Source organism: Pogona vitticeps, chromosome 3, assembly GCF_051106095.1.
Source record: "Pogona vitticeps strain Pit_001003342236 chromosome 3, PviZW2.1, whole genome shotgun sequence".
Taxonomy (NCBI): domain Eukaryota; kingdom Metazoa; phylum Chordata; class Lepidosauria; order Squamata; family Agamidae; genus Pogona; species Pogona vitticeps.
This window is the reverse complement of record NC_135785.1, coordinates 35,195,048-35,218,343: the sequence shown is the minus strand read 5'-3', so window position 1 is coordinate 35,218,343 and position 23,296 is coordinate 35,195,048. Positions and strand designations below refer to the sequence as shown.

The following is a 23,296-nucleotide window of genomic DNA, read 5'->3' as shown; positions in this document are numbered from 1 at the left end:
TTTTGCTGATTGGGAGTATGGGGAGAAAGTATAGCAATGATCATATACATGTGTCAGCATACGTCCTGCTTCACACCAACTTCTCTCTCTATTTCTCTCTCTCTGTTTATCTATCCATGTATCTACCTGGCTATCTAATTTATATACCTCTCTACCAGCAAATGTCCTTGGGGTACTGATTTTGTATGAATTTATTATTTTTCAATTAATAACTTTCCAGTCAATAAAATGACACCAGGAGTAATTGAAGCAATAATACAAATGTTACCAAAATTAAAATATTAAGATATATACTAAAAATGCTCACAAGTAATGAGAGCAACAACAGGGCCTCAGCCTTGCATCTGAATGTCCTTGCCAAGTAGATTGCCCTAGGGAGGGCATTCCATGAGTGTGGTGACCATACAGAAAAGAATGTGCCCTGGGAGCTTGGTAAACACCCATCAAATACTTATGGCTGGTGGCACTGGCTATGCTGGGTGGGGAATTCAAAGATTTTCCTAAGCTCTGCAGATTTTGAACAGTGACAATTAGGCAGCTGTAGTGACAGCAATGCTTTGGAGGAGAAGGAGAGAGGTATTTCCTTCTTCTGCCTTCCCTATGTGATCTTAGCATGCAAAGTTTTGATAATGCCCTTGTAGACAGCTCTCTTTTCCTCTTCCCCTTTTGTGTTGCTGTCTGAGGTGGTTGCCTATTTAAAGAGAAAAGGAAGAACTTGTGTATGAACCAGTGTAGATTATTGGACAGACTACCAAATCTGGGGGAAAGTACTGTAACTGTGTTCAACTCCCTACTCAAGTATGATCAATGTTCCCTCTAATTCTCTGCAGCTCTGCATGGAAGCTCTGCCCCTATGTGCAGAGTCCCAGCCACAAATGGAAGCAAATGGGCCAATACAATTGCTTGGCTGCATGCCCCTGATGGAGTGGTGTGCTCCGGTGCACCCACACAGCATGAAGGGAATGTTGAGGATGATGTTACTGAGGGACCTTGGTTCAGTTTAATCTTTAAAGTTAAATGTTGGAAATGGTGAAGAGAACCAAGTGTGTTGCCCTGAATACTTCAGAGGAATAGCTGAGTGCAAAATGCAGGCTGTTATAGTGTATGAATTCTCATTTATTATTGCTAAGGCCAAATTACTAGATATTAAAGTTAGGACTTCATAAGTGAGACTTCCTGTCATGTTGATTTTTCTCACCTTTCATATAGGATCAGTTAGCTTGCTTTGTCTTGGGATTGGTCAGTGGAAAGGAAATATGGGCTAAATTCACAAGGGTAATTGTTCAAGTAACACAGCTTTTGGGGAATCCCACCATCAGAGAGCCAAAGGCCAATGCCTTGTGTACTTTGACTTTAAATTTATGATGGAAGGTTCAAGAGAAAGTTAGATGGTACACAAGCCAAGGCAGTCTGCACTAAAGCTCCACCAAAGCTATCCCACTTAGACCAGTGGTCCATGGTCTAAGTGGGATAGTTGCACCTTATCCCACCATTGAAGGATAGGACCCATTCTTTGCTTGGCTTGTGAGCTAATGATGATAAGTACAAGTCAACCCATAGCTTGTCATCTGGGTGGGGGAAGGCTCAGAGAGCCATTTCAGGCTAGGCCATCCATCCAGGACCAATCCAATCATCTATGTTAATGAGAGAACAATGACATGTGACTGTGCCTCTTAGCTGTCCCTCAGATCAATTGGTCTGTTTGAACATTCTGTAGGATACAACAAACAATTGTTGACAAGTGCCACCACTTTCCCTGAGCAAAAATAAATGCTTTGCATTGGAGAAATGGTCATATAAGTGGAATATAATTTTTTTACTTTCACAAAGGTGAAAGGGCCTTTTGTTAAAAGCTATGTTTCCTGCCAGGGACACAAGGGTTAAAGTTTTCTTCAGTGCAAAATGAGTTTGAGTTTGCATTTTGAGCTCCTCCTGTGGTTTGAATACCACCATTCCATGGGTAGGGTAACTAGACAGAGAAGGTTGCCTCCCTGGTAGCCTGATAGCCATTCAGCAGATGATTATGAGTGGTGGCACTGGTCATACTGGCTCAGAGATTCTGGGAGCTACAGATGAAATCCCAAATCATGTAGCCTTTAAACAATGTCAGCTGGGCAGCTGTAGTAATAATAGTTAGCTGGTCCACTGGGACCTATGGGAGATTCTAAAGTTGGATCATATTGAACAAAGCTGAGGAAATCTGCAGACTTTCCTCTTACACCAAGGGCCTAAGAGCACAACAGAAATTGGGTGCCTTAGGAAAAAAAGGAACAATATAGGGAAGACAAAATGCCTGCTGTGTTGAACCCACTTCTTTTGTTTATTATATAGTGCTACTCCTGTGCTGGTCCCAGAACACCAGAGACAAAATAGGTAAGATGATGCATCTTGCTAAAGTGATTTCTACCTAAATTAGAAGACTGAAAGCTTACACACACTCACCAATGAAACTGGCCCAGCCACAGGTAAGTCTATTTCTTACATTGTGTGTCAGTTCTATTGCTGAGTGTGTATAAGCTCCCCTGCTTTCTGTGACCTTTCTCAGAGAGGATGGCCCACCAGGGGAAATGGTGGCTAGAAAGCTTCCCCTTAGCAGCAAATCCAATATACTACCATTCAACCCAATCTATTCAACCCCCATCTCCTGTTGGTTCAGTTAGAATGTTAAATGTTAATGAATTGCACTGCTTTGTCATTGCTAAAGAGAAAAAATAGAACACCATCAGAATTATTTAGCCTTTCCTACTGCTGACTTTGCCTTTCCCTCCACTGGCTCCTCAGCCATAGCTGGTCCAAATGTGCACCAACTCCATCTGCCCCCTTCTAAGGGGCTTCTATTCAAACAGAATGCAAAACAAATGGATTCCTAATTTACACTTCACAACAGCAAAAAAAAAAAAAAAAAAAAAAAAAAAGGCTGGAGTTTTGAAATCAGTAGGACCACCACCCATCATATGGCGTTGCTAGCTTTCAGTCGCTCCAAGTGTGCTTGACTCCAGGCTGAAATGTGGTGGAATAATATAACATAGAGATTAGGGTAGAAGGTTCCTCTGAATCAAGGGGTGCTATCCAGATAAAGGCCTCTTCATATGCATTCAGTGTATGCTGAGTGCATATGAAGAAAGTGACCATAGTTTTTTATCATCTACATTTATCAGCATGGCTTGGATTCAGAAACCATGAGATAAAATGGAATAAAGCTGGCACGCAAAGACATCATTAGACTGCCCATAATTTCTCTTTGATAAGCCTGAAACAAGACCCCCACCCCTTGATCATGCAAGTCAGTCAAGTTGTAAAGGCAAGGTATAATCAACTATGATACACTGAGTATTTCTCATTGTATATGTACTGTGTGTCTGTGTACGTGCATGTGTGTGTGTGCATGTGTGCACTTTCCCCATTTATTTACTTATTTATTGTGTCCTAGAAGAAGCATGATGGAAAAATGGTTCTTGGAGCTAGCCTTCCCCACTTCTTTTGTCATAAGGACATACCTTGCAAATCCCAGTGGTTCTTCTCACGTAGGCTGAGCCTCCCTCCTATAAAGGCTTGTGTCTCATATTTTCTACAATGAAAGAGCCAAAGGTGCAGGAGGTAAAGGACAACTGTATACCTGCAGACATACTATGCATTAGACAGAGTGGGGCAACTTCCTCAGGCTGCAGATTCTGGAGGCAGGCAGCAGGAGCCCCAAGCTGCCACATGCACTGTGCTACAACCTCTACACCAGAGCTTGGATTACAGCTTCCCAGGTTCCTCAGTAGCCATGATAGCTAGAGGATTCTGGGAGTTGTAGCCCAAAGTAACTTTTCCAAGCTGTGTTCTAAGCTGGCATGCTGCCTTCCATTGTGTTGGAGGATGCTCTCCCTCTGTGAGTCTTGAAATAGGATCGAACTTCCTGGGCAGCTGGATTTTGCAGATAGAATGTAGGGGGGAGGGCACCATCTTGGCTTATGCCTCAGGCTGCCAAACGGCCTGGCTCTGTATGCTCAGCACACATGAGGGATGTGCCCTAGACTCTTAGTCTAGGGCTTCTGGTACAAACCAGAGGGGCACAAAAGAGCTCTTAGGAAAACAGTCCTCCAAAAGAAAAAAAGAAAAAAAAAAGCAAAGCAGTAGACTGGAATTTTGGATGCCAGCTCAGTTATCTCTGTGCAGTTCCTCCTGCCTGCTGGGTGAATGGATGGTGGGGACTCTGCAGCTAAGCAATCTAGCAACTTGGCAATACTCAGCGGGTGACAGTGTTGCACAGTGGGACCCAGGGTATTCACAGAGGTCCTCTTGTAATCTTCAGCATGAGGAAATGGGGGGCAGACGAGCATATACCTCCATTGTGAAGCACAGCTGTTCTTTCTGACAGCAATTAGATTCAATTCACCTGATCCTTCTGTTCTTGAATCCACTTCTGAAACTGAGTACTGCCATTCAATTAGGCTCAATTGCTCCCAGTATATTACTACAACCTACACCATGCTGGGACTGCTGACTTTTAAAGGAAGTCATTTCGCCTCTGCTTTGGTAAATACTAAGGTGACCTTGGACACTGTGTGCATTACTCAGCTTCCAAGCTTTCCATGCCATTTCCTTATCTTTCGGATAATTTCTCGAGAGATGTTTCTTCCCCAGTGGGTTCCTGGCCTCTCCCACCAGAGGGCTTTTCAGAGGAATAGCTGTCAGTGGTTTTAACACACAGCATCCTTGAAAACATGCCACTGCTGCTTCAGTGAAGAACCACAGGGGGTCTGCAAACGGGGGGGGGGGAGGCTTCATTGAACTTCACTCTCTGGGTGTTTTAAACAGCATTTTCCCAGTAAGCTGCTAGTAAAAGATGTTTTGTATTGCCACCTACTGCAGAAACAGATGCATCACACCGCATTTTAAGGCACTTTACACGTCTGACTGCTTCTCTATGATTCCATTGTTACTTTCATAACTCCACAGACTTTACAGTTTTCCAGACAATTTAGCAGCTGGGCAGAAAAAAAGTTGCATATTTATTAAATGTTTTTAGGCTCACAGAGGAATGATCCTTAAGTTTCATCTCCGTTATTAAGGTACAAATGCTAACAAGAAAAAGATGCTGGAAACATTGGCTTAAGTCATTTCAACAGGTCTAGGAAATTCTCTATTTTTCACGCCAAGAGAAAATGCTTTACATTAATTTCCTTCCCTCATTTGTTAGCAGTTTAACATTTGTCTTTGGTCCCTTATACAGAGAGTCTGCCCAGAGGTATATGATACAATACACTAGAAATTTACTATTTGGTCATGTCAGCTTGTGCAATTACATTGCTCCTACACCAGAGATAGAGATAAACTTTTGGACTGGAACTTGAATCTGAACGCATTCCACATTTCTTTTTGTGGAGAGCTGATTTCAGCTTGTGGTATCCTAGAGCTACTGCCAACATTTTAAAAAAATCCATCCCTGAATTCTGAGCAGAGGTATGTGGCTGAACCTACCCTCGGATTTTCATTTCCCACAATGCTCTGATGCAGCCCTCTTGCACAGCATTGTGGGAAATTTCAGGACCAGCTGGATTCGGTTACCAGTTACATCATGTATACTGCTCAGAGTGCTAGTACCTCCTGTTGTGAGATAAGCCCCAGGCAAACAGAGAGGGGACTAGGGCTGGGTTAATTTGCCCAAGCCTATTTCAAACCTAGAGCTGGTCCAGTTTTTCTCAGTGCTAATGTCATTCCTCTCTATTGAAGGTTCTTGACCTACCTATAGCAGAGGTGAGCAAAGCAGGACCCTTCTGATGTGGTTGCACTGTAACTCCTAAAAGCCCTACCCAGCATAACCAATAGAGGAGAATGAGGGAACCTGTGGCTCAATAACATCTAGAGGGATATAGTTTGCCCAGTCCAGTCTAGTAGCACAAAATATGTAAAACTTTGCACAAGTTAAAGAGACCAGCTAAAGACACCCATCAACCACAGTGACAGATAATCTCTCCCACTTATCACAACAATACATCCACAACAAAAACACACTGATCACCCTATCTCCTGAAAAGGACAAAAGCTGTTCCCACAGCTATAAATAATCAACTGTCCAACAAACAGCAACAGAGTATGGACAGAGTTCCAACTCCAGTCCTCTGAAGATGCTGGACACAGAGACCGGCGAAATGTCAGGAAGAACAACATTCAGAACACAGCCAAAGAGCCCAAAAAACCCACTTGTAGAATGCTATTTTTCTGCATTAAGACTTAGGCCTGCTTCTAAAGACTGTGCAAATTTGTTAGAAACTCTTAATCCAAGGCCCTATTCATGAAAATGAATAGATGATCTTCCTTCATACTTTCATGCCCCTTCATTCAAGACAAGAGTGGAACTTCCAGTTACAATTCTGGACTATCACCTGGGACCAGGCTAATTTGTATAGCCCAAACCTCTAATGATGCAATGAAGACTTCCATATTTTCTCTACTTTGATGGAAAAGGATGCTTTGACAAATGGAGACATCCCATTGGAACAAAATAGCCATCTGTTCTGAGATTAGTTTTGCCCATGAGAGAACAACAACAACAACAACAACAACAACAAAAACAGCACTGAGGATTTTCTTGGCCGCTTCCTCCCTCTGCTGGCATGTCAACAGGGTTCTGCTCTTGTGTCTAGGAAAACAACCTGCAATACCAGCTTTGCTCGGCATGAGTTGGATGATTTTTGTAGGAGTTGCAGTGCAAGGATGGCAAGTGCCAACTTGGGCATTAGGTTACTGGGATCTGCGTGCCTTTGGAATAGATTTTCCATGGTATCTTAGCAGCTCCCTCCAGAGTTTTCTTTCAGTGAAATGTCTTTGTTTTGGAGTGTAGCAAGAAAACAACAACACATGATGCCCTACTTACACTTCACTGTTATTTGTTGCTTCAGGATAAATATTTAAGTTCTTAATTCTTGAAAGAACAGAAGGATACTGGGGCATTAATGAGAAACATCTTGGGCTAGAAAACCCAGTATTTCAACAGGCAGATAATATTGGAAAGACACTCCAAAAGAGGGAAAGAAGAGCAAACACCACCTCTGAGTATGATGACTTTTATTTCTTTGATGCCAGATGAAAGGGATTTTGCTGGCAAAGATGCAATCATCTTTCACGATAGTGCATATGCCCAACTGAAAGCGCTGACATTTCCCTTGAAAGGAGGAAAAACAAATCAGAGGTTTGGGGTAAACAAAGCCTTGTTGTTTTTTCACCTCAACAATTTCAAGGAGAGCATGTGGCCTACAACAGTACCCACAGCTACCACATCCAGACACAACTGGATGTGGAGTAGCCATCAAGAGGCAAACCCCTGAGTCAGTTCAGATTAGTATTTACAAAACAGAAGGGGGTGGGAGAGAGAGAGATATGCATCACAAAATATAGAAAATAGGGGAATCATTTACTGTCTTAAGTTTTCTTCCATTGTGAACTGAGTGACAATGAATGTTGAATACCAACCTTCATCTGAATTAAGTTTTAATATTAGTGGGTATGATTGTGTGTGCCACAGTCTCAGAAGCTATTCAGTCAGCATGAGGCCTAGAGATGGGCATGAATTAATTCAGCCTGGGGGGATGAAATCCATTGGCACCACACCACAGGTGCCACATGTTCCCCCCCTACTCCCCAGCTGGCTGCCCCACTCACAAGCCTCTGCATGCCAAACAGGTTGTTCTCCTTCCTTAGCTGCCCAGTTCGGAGAAGAAGCTCAGGCTTTCCTTCCCTGACTCTCCTGGCAGCCCACCACTCAATGGCTGCACAGGGAAAATCCCCATCCTGCTTCCTTGTCAGAGTGGCCAGCTGTCAGAGGAGATGGGAAAGGGAAGCCTGAGCGCCTTCTTAGACTGGGCAGCCAGCGAAGGAAGATGGCACATGGAGGCTTGTAAGTGGGACAGCCAACCAGGGAGTTTGGGGAGGGAACATCTGGTGCCACCCCAATGAATTTCTTCCCCCTGGTCTGAACTAATTCATGCCCATCTCTAGGCCTTACATTTCTATTGTGAGGTGGTGGTTTTCTAAGCTGTGATGAAAATGCTCTATTGCCTCTAGATCAGTCTTTCAGAACATAAAAAACTATGTTACCTTGGATTAGACCATTGATCCACACTGCCCAGTATTGTATATACTGATTAGCAGAGGCTGTGCATATTGCAGGTAGGAGTTTTTTCCAGCCTTGGGGATGCTGAGGATTAAATCCAGGACCTCCTGCATGTGAAACATATGTTTTACCACCCATCAACAGTTCCTCCCAGTATTCCTGTATATTTGAGACTTCAGGTCCCAGAATTCCTGACCATTGGCTATGCTACCAAGGACATCTGGATGACAAAGTCTAAAAGAGATGAACAACCAAAGGCTGAGAACTACAGGCTTAATCCAGGCTGAGATCCACTGGATTAATTTCCATTACTTTTCTTCACCACTGACCAGGCTGACTGGAACCAAGTGAAAATGGAGCCCAACATCCTATGGTGGGGCAACCACTTTAACCTTGTTATGTCCTTGATAATTTTCCCACAGATACTTATAAGAAAACCTCCAACAAAAAGTGGAAGGTTGATAGCAGAGACTGATTCTATGGTTCCTGCTCATGAAACATCAAGGGATTCCAGGAGGCGAAGTCCAGCAAAATATATGTAATTAAGTATAATTAGGAGTGTGGACATGACAATGAATTATTCCTTTAAGTAGAAGAGGAAAGACATAACTTGAGAGAAATGCTTTTATAGAAGTAATACTCCCTCAAGTGGTGAAAAAGGTATGGTTGTAGAAAAATATCAAAAGGAAAAGCACATGTGTTTCTGGATTATCTCTGGAATGTAACATGTCTTTGCATGTCCAATTCCAGAATCACTTATAACAAAGGATATCACACTTTGGGGAGAAAATGTTCTAAAACAGAAAAACAGATGTTTCTGAACTTGGGTTCAGAACCAGAGTTTTTCCAGCTTAGGAAAGACATTGTAGAATTCTGTCATTTAATATATTGCCTTTCCTTTCCAGAACAGAGAGCAAGTTGCCGATTAGGGCGATCTGCATCCACATCCGGTGTGCCTCCTCCTTCTGTTACTCCTCTCAGGCAAGCCAGTGATCTGCAACCGAGCCAGGTACCATCGTTAGCCAATCGTGAATGACTTCCTGTGATGCAACATGCCAAATTGTCTCACCTCTGTGTTTGTCTGTCATCTGTTAATGTAAATTGTTCTGCGTGTTTTGTTTGATTTCTGTTTGTATGCCTGTATATGTGTGCATCTCTCTCTCTTCTTTCACAAGCAAAGAAAATTACCATGCTATGCTTTCTTTGCTATTAATTTGTCTTAAATTCCTATTATTATTTTCTTCTTCATTCTGTAAATAAATGTGACGACTCTTGTACTATGTATTATAGCTGAACACAAAGTATGATGATGATGATTTCATTAATCAATTCAGTTCTGTGTGGTATTTGCCCCCACTGAATTTGAAAATTTATCAGCATTTGATAAATTGGATTAATATTGTTTTATAATGTAGATTTCTTTTAAACATGTTGTCTACAGCATTTTTGACTATATTTCTCTGTGACTTTGTATATACTGTTTAAATTTTGACCTCTTTGTATGATACTATATGTGCCTCTACTTTGAAGTTTGTGCATGGTTTGCATACATATAAATGAACATTTTTCATAATTCCTAGAACCTAGCTGATATTTCATAGTAGTGCAACTAAATAACATTCCTATATTTTATAAAATAGCCACATTTCAATAATAAGCAGGGTATAAACAGAGGGAATCTACATACATTATGAATGGCTGGGAGTGTCATGTATTCTCTGAACATAGGGATGAATTCTCTCTCACTAATGGGGTTGATAACGTGTCACCATTGAACAGTCCGTTCCCCCTTTTCCCCCCCAAGAAATAAGACAGCTGCACAAAGAGATATGGTTCTGGCCCAAAGATGCAAATATCTGTCCCAATTCGTTGTGTTTCTTCCAATTGCACATTTCATCTCAGGTTGCAAGACTTATTTTTATTTTCCTACACTAAAATGCGTGCACTTTTTTTGCATATTTTCCCCTATGTGCACATTTAAAATATCTGTGCATTTAACTTTATTCATACATTTCCTACATTTTAGTACAGCAGGGCTGGGCAAAGGATGCCCCCCCCCCAACTGTGTGTGGCTCCTCAGGGCTCTTTTCAACCCCACCCCAAGCTGCCTAATCCTCACCTGGTGAAAAAGTTTGCTCAGAAAGTTATTTTCTGTCAGGAATGCTGAGTTTGTAGCCAGTCCCCTCCCCCCCCAAAAAACACACACACCAATTTCTCTCTTTTAAAAAAAAGGATATGGCTGTGCCATAATTTCCTTCTCCCCCCCCCTTTTTTCTTCTCCTTTTTCAGATTTTTGTCCATCTTCAGATAAGAAATGGACCTTGAACCCTCTGGACATGACCACTATTTATCTAAAACATGGTTCAATATAATTGCTTTTCAGTTTTGGCAATCAGCACTTTAAAATGAGTGCGTGGTTTTGGTGCACTTTATTAAGCTTTGCAAATGTGTGAATACTTGAGATAATGTAGTTTTTTCCCCTCATGCTGAGTTTTAGGAGATACAAAAAAAAAAACACCTTCATTTGTTGAGACCTTTGAATCCAGCTGAAATTAGTTTCCATCATTATTCCTTCCCAGTTGTTTTCAAGGAAACTCTTTATCAATGATTCTTAATGAACATTGCTTGGGACTAGCTTTTCTTCTACTTCACCTCACTTAGTCTTTCAGTGCTGGTGAAGGTGGGTTGTCCTAATTAGCTTTTTAAAAAAAATTATTTTGAAAAAGAGTTTTATCAAAATAGGAATCATATCTATTTGTGTACCTGTCTTTTTGTTTATTTTTTCTTGGCTTTTTCTGTACCTACTTTTGATCCCTGAGCACACTCCTGTACTGCAGTGAGTCCTGGACCCTTTGTGCATGGCAGGAGAGGAAGCTGAACACCTTCCATATGCGTTGCCTCCAACGGATTTTTGGTATCACCTGGCAGGACAAAGTTCCAAACAGAGTAGTCCTAGAACGAGCTGGAATATTCAGCATGTATACATTACTGAAACAGCGATGTCTACGTTGGCTTGGGCATGTCGTGAGAGTGGCTGATGGTTGGATTCCAAAGGATCTGTATGGAGAATTAGTGCAGGGAAATTGCCCCAGAGGGAGACCACAGCTGTGATACAAGGAGATCTGCAAGCGGGATCTGAAGTCCTTAGGAATGGACCTCAACAGATGGGAAACCCTGACATCTGAGCATTCAGACTGGAAGCAGGTGGTGCATCACGGCCTCTCCTAATTTGAAGAGACCCTTGTCCAGCAGGCCGAGGCAAAGAGGAAGTCACAAAAGCAGCAAAACCAGGGAGCTGGGCAGGGGACAGATTGGATTTGTCTTCAGTGTGGAAGGATTGTCACTCTCGAATTGGCCTTTTCAGCCACACTAGACACTGTTCCAAGTCCTCCATACAGAGCACGTTACCACAGTCTTTCGAGACTGAAGGATGCCTAACTAACTAACTTTGATCCCTAGTATTATGTTGCTGGAGATTTTGTGCCCACTATCATATTGTCCCAAAGGTATGGCACCTTGGGTGACCTCATTTAAGGAAATTCAGAGTGAATAAAGAGTGCACTCTTTGTCTTGGGTAGAAGACAGGTGTCCTTAAACCATCCCTCAAGTTTCAACCTGTTTACAGCAAGCCCATCACAATATAGTCCAGCGTGGATTCTTCTTTATAAACTTGGTCTATCCATGTAGCAAAATGAAATGAGAGAATGGTAAGATAGCAGAATAATCTGCACCTCCTCAAAACATTTTTGGATGTTCCATTAAATTAAAAACAGGCAACTAATGCAACAGCCAAACGACTGGGCTTGGACCTTTCAGGTAACATGGCAGCTTCCTATTAGCTAGCAATGTGCACTTGCCCCTCCAGCATGGTTCATGGCACAACAGATTGGTGCTCAACCTTCACTGTGCCCTTTTGGAGACATTCCGACTCACAGCTTATCCAAGTCTTAATCACTATTTGTTTGTTTCTGGATTACAAGGAAAAATCATGCAAAGAGAGAAATGCCAACAACAAAGCCAGGTCATCGCTAATGATGGAACTGCATCAGGCATTGAAATATTGAGAGGCCCTAAGGTGCAGGCAAGACAGAAGAGTTTCTGGTCAGGACAGGAGAAGTCAATAGACACATGTCCTCTTTTTACTTTTCCACCATTTTTAAACTGGCAGGTGAAAACCTCAATCTTGCCAATGAGCAGAGTAGTTTCCTAAGGCAGCCACAGGAAAGGAAGGGAATGAGGGAATTTATAAGTGCAGTGGGCATGGCCCTCTTTGATTCCTTCTGAAAGGGACAATGTGTTCACAACACCTGGAATTATACCCTCATACTCTCCTTCATTTCTGTCTTCTTATAGGGATGTGTGAGTATTCCCAGAAATCTTGTTCTTGACAATTTTCCCAAATCCCACCATACCAAGACTCTACACTGTGACATCCCCTTGCATCAACAAGAGTCCCCACAGTCCTATGAAAAAGAGCCCTCCATCTTGGTTTTTTTCACCCATTTTTGCACAGGAAACTGTCAAATTCTGTGCTGCTTAATATCATTTCAAGTGAAGCCTGTGAGAGGAAAGTGCCATTCTGCCAGGGGAGCTAACAGGCCTGTCCAGTGAAGTGCTTTTTTAGTCCTTCCCTGTGAATCCCTAACAGGAAAGATGCCATTCTGTGCAGAAATAATAAAATTCCATCATGCCACCTGGAAAAAAAGATGTGAAACATCAGAGAAATCTAGTAAGATTTCCTGTTAGATTTTTAGGGCGGACAAAAGGTCTTGTGCAGAGGAATCTCACTTTTAGAAGAAAATAGTGGTTCCCACTGCCACACTCACCCCCCCCCCCGCAGTTTCCCTGTTAGAGCAAGGAAGAACAACCTTCAGAACATGGCCAAAGAGCCGAAAAACCCACAACAACCATTAGTTGAGAGCTGCTTATCCATCAGCACAGCAAATTAAAATAACCTCAGAAATGTATGAATGCCTGATGGTATCCATATTTATATATTTGTCTAAAATGGTACACATCACTAGTTTTTTTAATTTTAAGTGAAGTCCTTGATAGGCAGTGCAAGCCAAAAAGTCAACCACAATGGCCTTTTTAAAAATTCAAAAGGGGTGGTGGTGGTGATATTTAGGCAATAGGGACTAAATGGCAGTACTTTTTTCTGTAGCCACCAAGGCACAGCTATAGTTGTTAAAGCAGCAACACTTTCACACGTCTTTTTAAAGGAGACATCTCAGTCCCTTATTATGACCCAAAGGTTCAGCATTAAACCATCTCAGAATTCTACCATGTATTTTACTATGTGTATAGGCACACTAGTCACAGTAGAAAAGGGGGTGTTGTGTTGAGAACTGACATAGATAAATAGATAGATAAGTAGGTAGATAGATAGACAGACATGTAGGTAGCTAAGTAGGCAGGTAGTTGGTCCTTAGGCAAGTAGGTATATAATTTTTAAAAAACACTGCTCACTTTACATATGGGCTACTTATAATATCCTAAAGAATTCATATCTGACGTTTGTGGAGACAAAGTCAGAAGAATAATTTTATGTATATAGTTGGGAGAGAGCTAATATGATATGACTATTTTGCTCTATTAGATTATTGCTAAGACCATATGTTTGGTGTAAGTGTAAGGCTTCAAATGCAAAATGACTCGTGTAGTGATTACAGATGTATCATATGCTTAGGACTGAGGAAGTGGTGGCACAGGGCTTTCTTCACTTAAGTGTTATTAATGTCTCAAAATCCAAAGTATCAAGGCAATATTTGATCCCTATTCCCTGCTTTTCTTTAACCTTAATGACTATATTTGAATAGATTACATTGCTGAGGGAATCTAATGAAACACTATGATCTGGCTGGATTGTAACAAAAATAGACACAGTGAAGGAGAATCCAGTGCCTCAAAGAACTCACACTATTCAATGTTACCCTGATGGCCTTTTTTTACCTGTACATTTTCTGTGCCACTTGGAAGGATTACAGAACAGTGTGAGCCAGTCTTGGATCCTGGTGCTGTGTAACACAGTTTCTGTGTGGGGTGTCATATCACAAATACAAGGAATACTAAAAAATAAAAGGGGGGATATGGAGTTTGTGCAGGCATGCACTGTCATAATTACTGCTGCTTTATGTTACGATTTATCTGTGCAAAGAAGTCATTGCAAATGATTTACTACAGAGAACAAGATCTGTCATTGGGTGGCAGATCAAACACATTCAGATAAAGATAAAGTTTACACATTTTCATTCTGTTAATGCATCATCAGGACTGGCTCAGCTATTAGACAGAGTGAGCCAGTCATCTTAGGTGGTAGCAGCATCACCTGGCTATACCATCTAGCTCATGGGCTGATTTGTGTATGTGTGTGTGTGTGTATGTGTCCCATAGCCTAGTCTACATCAGTGTTGAAGAAACATTCAGATGCTAGTAGATGAAAAAGAAGGGGGCATCATTTTCTCTTTGGAACAAAAAATCAGCTGATCTTTACTAACTGAAGTCCCATGCATTTTGTTGGGTCTAATCTAAGCATGGTTATGTCCAGATACAGAGTATACATAGACCTCTTAAGATGTTATGATTGAAAGTGTATAGATCTCAAAGGATGGGAGAAAAGTCTATATGCCCTGCCTCCCCATGCCCCCACTTCAGACAGAAGTAGTGCAGACTTTTGAGTACCTGGCATGAAGGTCTGTGTAGGCACTGTAAGCCTTTTGAAATAAAAGACTGCATGACACGTAGATCTGCGTGATGAACCACTGTCACTTTGTCTATTATCTCTGTTCCCACCTGGTCACTGAGATATGAACAAATATAGAAAATGTGCATTTTTACTCCATGTGTCTGAAGAAGCAGATTTTGATCCCTGGAAGCTCACATTAAAAGAAATATTCTAGTTTTTAAAGAATCATGATCTGCTGCTTTTTCCCCTCTCTTCCCCCCCCTTTTCCCCCTTTAGTTTTTCCAACACATTGTTTATTGCTCTATAAAATGGTGCTGAACAGATGGGAAGTGTTTACAAGGCAATAAACCCAACAAATTCCAAAATTACTAGAAAACTTTGCTAAGTATAGATATACTTAAAGAGATTATAAATGGCTGAATTGGACCAGTGGCTCCATCTTATGGCAAGGGAAAGAATGTGCATGCTTTAAGGAACTAGACTTTGGAAAATGAGTTAGCATCTAGACTTTGTGCTACCTGGTGCTGTCCAGCTGTGTTGTGCTGTAACAGCCACCATCTTCAGTCAACTGACTCTTACATATACATGATTACAACTCTGTTCTAACACATCCAAAGGGCATGAGGTTGGGGAAGTCTAGCATATGTAGTGTGCATTTTAGATTCAGAATTGCAACAACCCCTCCAGATAAGTGTTGCTGTCTGAATTTGTTCTGCCTGGAGATGCAGTGTGTGCATGTATGTACACACACCCACACACACACATGCGCACGCACACACACACACACAAGTACACACACAAATAGGATTTGTTCTGTGTGTTGTCTATGCATTTAAGTTTTATTCATATGTTTGGATATGCCTATGGATGTTGAGCCAGAACCCAATCTTTTTTAAAGAAGGAAATCAATATCCGCTATATAGATACAGAATCCGGAGCTGAAATGTTACCATGCTCATTGGAATTAGTGCAAATGATTTGGATTTTAGGGGTACATCCTCCAAATTTGCTTCATGTGAATTTCTGTTAACAAAGAAATTTATATAATCATGCTTCAAAGCTCTGGTGAATGTATTTTTGAGGTTTCCAAACTTACTTACAAAGCATTTTATATATCATATACACAAGTTTAGACTTAGTAATGTTCACATACTTCACCCTTCCTTCTGACGTTTAACTTCCTAAAATAAAATAAAAGACAGCTCATAAATTAATTAATGAAAAAACACAAGAGATGCTAGCAATAGCTGCAGGTTTTATAGAGATGTTAGTTAAAGCTCTGCTGTGATGTCCAGTGTGACATAGTGAATAGAGGAATGGACTAGGACTCAAGAGTCCTGGATTCAAATCCCCACTCAGCCATGGAAGGTCACTGTGAATGTGGAACTGGAAATATCACATATTGAATATCTAACTAACCTTGAAAGCCCTATTAGGGTTGTTATAAGTCAACTCTGACTTGATGGCACATAACAACAAAATTTTAATATAAAGATATTGTCATAATCAGCCTAAATTTTCTCTAAATTTGTGAGGCTTTTTTGGTATTACCATAGCAAGTTCTACAAGGTGCTAATACATCTGATATGTGAACAGAGGATAAAACACTGGAGTAGCTTATAAATCTGTGAACATCTGGGGCTATGTCTTCTTCCCTACCATTATCTCTCAGGGTCAAATTATATATTTCAGAGGAGATAACAAAATGGACTTTCTAATGTTTTTATTTCTACTTTAAAGTGGCCCTGGTTCATCTCATTTGTTTGTCCAATTTCAGCTGAAACACAAGTGTTGGCTCAGGAGACAGTGGGTGAAATCTGGTTGCTTTGTATAGTTCCGTTCCTTCAAATTCACCTACTCTAGTTGTGACTTACTATGCTAAAATAGCTTGCAACAAAATTAGGTCCATTTGAAGCAATGGAACTTACAGAGTTCTTGCTAAATCTCCACTGATAAACAGGTCTATTCTAGTGCAATTTACTACTAGAAATGGGCACAAATCAGAAAAATAATGATTCATTTTGATTCATGATTGATCAAGTCAACAATTCACAAATTATGAATTTATAATTTTTTCTGATGAACTGACAAATCATTCATCAATTTGTTTTTTACTTTAAAACCTTATAAAACACCCCCCCCCCAAGTGCCTACAGACACCAAATTCACAGAGTAGTTTCTGCTGGCTCTCCTCTACAATCCCTCCAGGTTTGGTGAAGATTTGGTTTCTGAATCCAAGTTATATACCCACAAAGTGGGTTCCCCATGGAAAGTATCCTTTAGCAACTGCCTTGGGGAAGCCCAACTTCACCAAACCAGGAGAGAATCATGGGAAGCTTCTTGGTGATTTTATTGTTTCTAGGTGCCTGGGGGGGGGGACTTTCCTGGGGCCCTCTTTGTGGGTATATAGCTTGGACATCTGCAACCCAATCTTCACCAAACTTGAAGACATTGTAGAGGATACTCAGAAGAATCTTCCTTGCAATTTTGTGTCTGGGGGGCTGTTTTACAGCCCAATCAAAAATCACTAATAATTCATTGAGTCATATTCATTGGGGGCATTGATTCATACAAATATGAATCAATGAATTAGTGTGTTTTTTAACCAATTTGGTGATTCACTTTTGTTTCCTGAGCCACCAAGTATTCACGGATGAACAAGAGATCTAAATCTTCACTAAAGTTTCAGATGTTCCCATATGCACACTGGGTAGGAAAAATGTTTATGCCTTTTTCACATTTCAGGACTTTTTTTGCCCAAAATTTGCAGTAATTATATTTTTTTTTTTTGAGGAAACAGAATCTTTGTATTTTGTTCAAAACTTTGTCTTTTGTGACACAAACATGTATTTTGTGTAGGAAATAAATCTCTCATGAAATTCCAGGATGTTTTACAAAATATAAACTTGTTTCATTCCTCTCCCTGCCATGTTTTCACAGAGAAACCGTGGGTTTATTGCTGATACTGTTGCTGTTGAGTAAAAAAGTTCTTGCAGAGGATAATTTTCACCATGCGTCAAGATAATGTTTTGTTTCCCTCTGTGGTTAGAAAATTAGCAAATATTCATTATATCCTGACTCCAAACATAGCCTAAATCCAATTAACAGTTCAAGTCAAGTTGATCCATTGAATCAATTGTATGCGTTATGTAAATCCCATTATTTCAATGGGTGTAATCTAGATGGGACTACCAACTGGATTTAGGCCATAAATTCCTTGAATTCATCTCAGCTAATTAGCATTGGTATTAGTTCTGGCACAAAGTATTTTAATGAGTGGTAAGTTTTTCAAGGGTTGATCAATCTTTGCAGGGAGAGGTTGCAAAACCAGATGGTCTGAAAAGAGTGGCATCAAGCTCTCTGCCATCTAGATTTGCCTGTTCCTTATTTAAGCCTATTTGAGCTAGTTGGGCAACTCCCAAAAACTAGAGATGTGCAATTTTTGTTGTTGCTGCTGCTTCCGGTTTTTGCTATGGAGGTTTGTTGGTAATAGAATACATACTTTCTAAAGTTATTCTTCCAGTGCTGTTGCTAAAGATACATAGCCTCTGTAAAAGTAATGTCATAGATGAACAATATCAACATCGTATAGTAAACAGAGAAAATCTGATTTACCTACAGGAACATAAAATTCATGGAGTGTGAACTTTTATTTCATTTATAACCTAGTCATCGTTTTCAGCTCCAAATTCAGAAATCAAGCTGTTTGGATAATAAATGATCAGAAAAATGCACTATGCAACTTCATAACCACTAGATGGCCCTGTAAGACATGTTATTGTTTAGATGAGTAATCCATCTGCTTTTACAAAGGGAATACTTATTTCCCGGCTGTTTTCTGACTGCCATTGATATATGTGTCAATGCCCGTGGCAATCAGACTGGTTCACAAAAACTGTCAGGTGCTTCAATGAGCAGCATAAATATTAGTTCATGTGAAAACAATTCCAGGAAAAGAAAAAGTATTCAGATTTCACAAACATAATCAAAAGTAACTTATATGGTGCAGGCAGGCTCTGGAAGGAGGTGACTCAAATAGCAGTTGCTGCTCTGAAGGGTCCATCATATGAATTGTGCCCTCAATTCTGCATCTTCCTTCCCTGACCAGGAGTGTAAAATTTGAACATCACCCTGTCCTTTTCTGCCCCATTAATAATTCTTCCTTTCGAATTGGAGAATCCTGAAACTGCTTTCCTTTTGCTGTTCTAGTTGGCCACATGTGTTTACAAATACTGTAATTGATGTAGTCTTGTTGAAAATGCTGACATTATAAATGAGGATGTAACCAATATTCCCAAATATGCTTATGGTCCATTCTGTTGAAAAAATTGCCCACCACAGAGATTTTTTTCATTCCTACATAAGAAGAAAGAGATTAGCAAAACATTTTTGTTAACAGCAGCATTAACGAAAAAAGAGAACATTTTCTGGGAAAGCATTATTTTGTGCAAAAACCCTTTTCATTTTGCACAAAATGTAACCTCTCTTTATTTGCCAAAATAACTATCTAAATTATTCACAAAAAATCCTAGAATCCAAAAAACAGCACACAAACACTCACAATTTTGTCCAAGCTGGGGAAAAATGTTTATTTCAACAACATTTACAACCCTAGCTGTACGGAAAAGAGAAACAGTGATTTGTTGTGTAGTGATAATAGCCAAGTTTCGCTGAGATGTTCTGCAGAAAAGCAGCAAAAGACTGTCAATGACCCTGAGAGGGAAAAAAGGTGGTAGAGGATATACCCAGTGATGTAGTGTAGTGGATAGAGTGAAGGACTAGGACTCAGGAGGCCTGGGTTCAAATCCCCATTCAACAATAGAAATTCAGTGAGTGTGTGGAACTAGTAAAGCCACTCTAAGTATTTCACTTACCTTGAAGGCCCCATTAGGGTTGCCGTTCTGACACATAACTAAGTAGAGAATTGTAAACATAAAATGGAGCTGCTACTGTCCATGCTAAATAGAAGTTGTGGGTTAAATACAGGAGGGGCTAATGGCACAAGAAACAAGGATATCTGCTAAGACACACCGGTGATATAGAAGAACAGGCAACTTATTTCTTGGAGGGGTAGGCATCCTAGATTCGTCCAGCTCTTTTAAGATCCATGAACCTTGTGACTCTCAAGACTAGAGCCATGATCCATTTCATAGAACCACCATTCAAAATTTGCAAAATGGTGAATTAGTGGAAGCTCACAATATGTGCAGCCCTATTCTGGCACTATAAATTTTCTTTGCCCTCCCCATCCTTTGGTGTGTTCTCCAAGACTTTAACACCAGGTCTGAAAAAGAGAGGTTCTTAGTTATATGTGAGCAAGAACCCTAGAAAATACATGTTTATGCTCCCCTGTAGAGTCCACGCATGAGCAGGATCCTTCTTCTTCTCAGACCTAGTGCTGAAATTATGAAAACTGTGAACCCCACAGTTTTCATAATTTCAGCACTAGGTCTGAGAAGACATTGTGAAATTTGGTGTAATCCCGCTGGTGCTTAAAAAGTCTTTATCTTCAGTGCAATCCAGTTTAACTCTTTGTACCCATCTACAAAGGCAGAACAAGAGCTATTTTGTATCTCAATTAATCATCCCCTCCCTGCTGGAAAAATGTCATGTCCTAGCCCTGTGCCAGAAAGATACAGGCCAGCTCATAAAGGGGAAGGATGGATCATTTTCATCAATGAAAACTGATGAAATTTTCATTCCTGTCAATCCTGTCATGATCAGTGCTGACAGGATTATCAATCCTGTCATCACTTGAATATTTTCCCGTCTTGAACTATATTACTACTGTTGTCTTTTATTTTATTATATTGTTCTTATTTTATCTATTATTGTTAGCCACCCAGAGTAGACTTTGGTCTAGATGGGTGGGTTATAAATTTAATAAATAAATAAATCATTTTAAGTAGAAACACAAGCAGACAAGGTCTCATTTTTCATGCAAAACAGATCTAACAGGGAACCATATATCATAGCTATATGCTAGTATGGATAGGCTCTATGACAACCAAAAGGGGTGGGATAGGTGCTTGAGAAGGTATTATCTGCCACTGAAATTTTGTATTAGTGAAATCTTTATTTTAAAGATCTCTTAGCATAGTGTAGCTTTTAAGCTTCTGACCTAAAAGTCTGGTCATGGAGTCTCCATATTTAGTCATGGAAACTTGAAATAAGATGGATATATGTACTCATACAATTTGTTGCAGGCGGTTATAATTGAGATTTAACTACAATTTGCCATTTTTCGGAAGGCCACAAGAGGGTGTTATTGATATACTTTGTTTTAGACTATCTCAGTTTATGTGAAAGACAAATGTTTTGTCTGCTTTGCTGAAGAACAATCCCATTGTTAAAACATGCTAGGATTTGTACATCTGCTGTCAACGTGCTGGAAGAGCACAGCAACAACTAGGGATAGACAAATCTGTTGCTTTTTTTGCAGATTCCAGTGTTTTTGATCTCAACTTCTTTCTACAAAATCTATGAAGACTTTTGTAAATGTTGATGGTGCTTTTATTGAAAACAAAACAAAACACCATTTACATTGCTCAAACTTACCAAGTATGCCTTTTTCCAATATGGAAAATATCATGTACCCAGGTAAAAGGTAGCTGTAAAGATGAGGAGCAGGTTACAAAAACAAACATTAAAAATAAATATATTTCGCATGGGTTGATGGTCCCATATGTTCCATAACAAACATTGTTGAATATGGACAGCCAAAATTTAAATAGCTCAGTGTTTGGAAACTTCTGAATGTGTAGGTGAATGTGTCAGGTTTGCATTTTTAATATTTTTAAAGCTCTTTCCACCAAGTTTATGAACAAAAACTTGCAAATTTGAGGAAACAAACCAGCCCAAACTGTCATCCATTCCTTGTGAGAAAGAACAACGTTCTCAAACAGCTAAACACTAAAGAAGGATGCTCTTCTTCTTTCTTTAACATTTTGAAGAATCAACTTATTTTAACTTTGTATAATATCTAGAACTTGTGCACCAATTCTAAGACTGGGTTTTATCTTGTCAGTTCAGTAACACTGGTGCTTTCTCATGCAGCATAGTCACACCAGTGCAGCATACTCCTGTTACAGACTCCAGTGTGGTTCCCAACTTTGGGTAACTCAGATGTTCCTGAATTACATCTCCCAGAAACACTGGCCAGCACAGCTAGTGGTGAAGACTTCTGGGAATTGCTGTCCAAGACTTGCAACTCCCAGATACAGTGGTGCCTCGCTTGATGACATTAATTCGTTCCAGCAAAATCGCTGTAGAGCGAAAACATTGTAAAGCAAAATAAAAAAGCCCATTGAAATGCACTGAAAACCATTCAATGCGTTCCAATGGGCTGAATAACTCACTGTCCAGCGAAGATCCTCCATAGGGGCGGCTATTTTCGGTGCCTGTAGAGCGAGGAATCCATCCAAAAACATAGCGGGGAGCCATTTTGAGCAGCCAGCGGCCATTTTGAAAACCCAACGATCAGCTGTTTTGATTGTCGTAATGTGAAGAATCAGTTCCCAAAGCAGGGAATGGTTGCAAAGCGAAAAAAAACCAATTAAAACATTGTCGTGAAGCGGATTCATCGTTATACGGGGTAATCGTTAAGCGGGGCACGACTGTATTATCCAAGGTTGGGAATCACTGGACTACAGGGATGTAAAAATACTTACAAAATTGTTCATTTTCATCTAATCATACTGGTACAAAATTCTCAACCATGTACACTGTCACAGAAAGCTTCATTCCCATTGATTTACCCAGACCAGTGAAATACATCACTGAAGATTTTTCCTTATCAGGGATTGTTTGCCTCTAGTTAAAAGCAAAACAAGGGACACTATTCCTTGTTTTGCTTTGTTTTTCCCATTTCAGAAACAGAACACATACAAGCACACACAGCAAGCACAGAACAACTGGCTGATTGTTTTAAAAGATGCAAGCAACTCCTGTGTTGCTTCTGATCTTTGAAACTCCCTGCAACAAAGGAACAGTCATTGTCATTTCATTCAGCTTTCATTTGTTTACATTACAATGTAAATTTTGCTTAATTTGGACAAAAAAAAACCCTGCCATTCTTATTATCTTGTTGAAAGTACATCAGAATGCCTTGCCCTCTTGTGAGGTGAGGATAACAACATAGTGGTTCTTCATCTTTGCATCCATTCCAGAACGTCTTATATAACACATGACCTAGCAGCAGCAACCTGGTTACTATGGAAAGCTTAACCCTAGGAAATGGAACCCTGAATAGCCAAGATCTATTTGGAGGCCTAGCATCATTCAAAAGTGTCTCTCATACAGGATGTAGCAAGAACTCAGAGCTGAGACGTAAACCATGTATTTCTCAGAACTCCTGTTGAAACCCAACAATTGCGAAGCTTTTCTCCTGAGACCATAAATGGACTCCTTGCTCAGATCTTAGGATTTAGTTATTTATTTTATTTATTTATTGGATTTCTATCCCACCCATCAAGACCAAAGGTGTACTCTCGGTGTTTTACAAATCAAAAAAA

General features: G+C 40.2%; 1 protein-coding gene across 6 annotated transcripts in view; it reads left to right on the top strand.

The window, feature by feature from the left end:
• NYAP2 (neuronal tyrosine-phosphorylated phosphoinositide-3-kinase adaptor 2) overlaps nucleotides 1-23,296 on the top strand; it is a 170,960-nt gene that overhangs the window by 123,385 nt on the left and 24,279 nt on the right. For 4 of the 6 annotated variants that reach the window (XM_020792643.3, XM_020792641.3, XM_078389178.1 and 1 more), the window contains exons 6-7: nucleotides 2,332-2,373; nucleotides 9,004-9,107. In XM_020792643.3, the coding sequence (XP_020648302.1) occupies nucleotides 2,332-2,373; nucleotides 9,004-9,107 (146 nt within the window). The remainder of the gene's footprint in view (nucleotides 1-2,331; nucleotides 2,374-9,003; nucleotides 9,108-23,296) is intronic. The other 2 variants (XM_078389179.1, XM_020792642.3) reach the window with 1 other exon arrangement.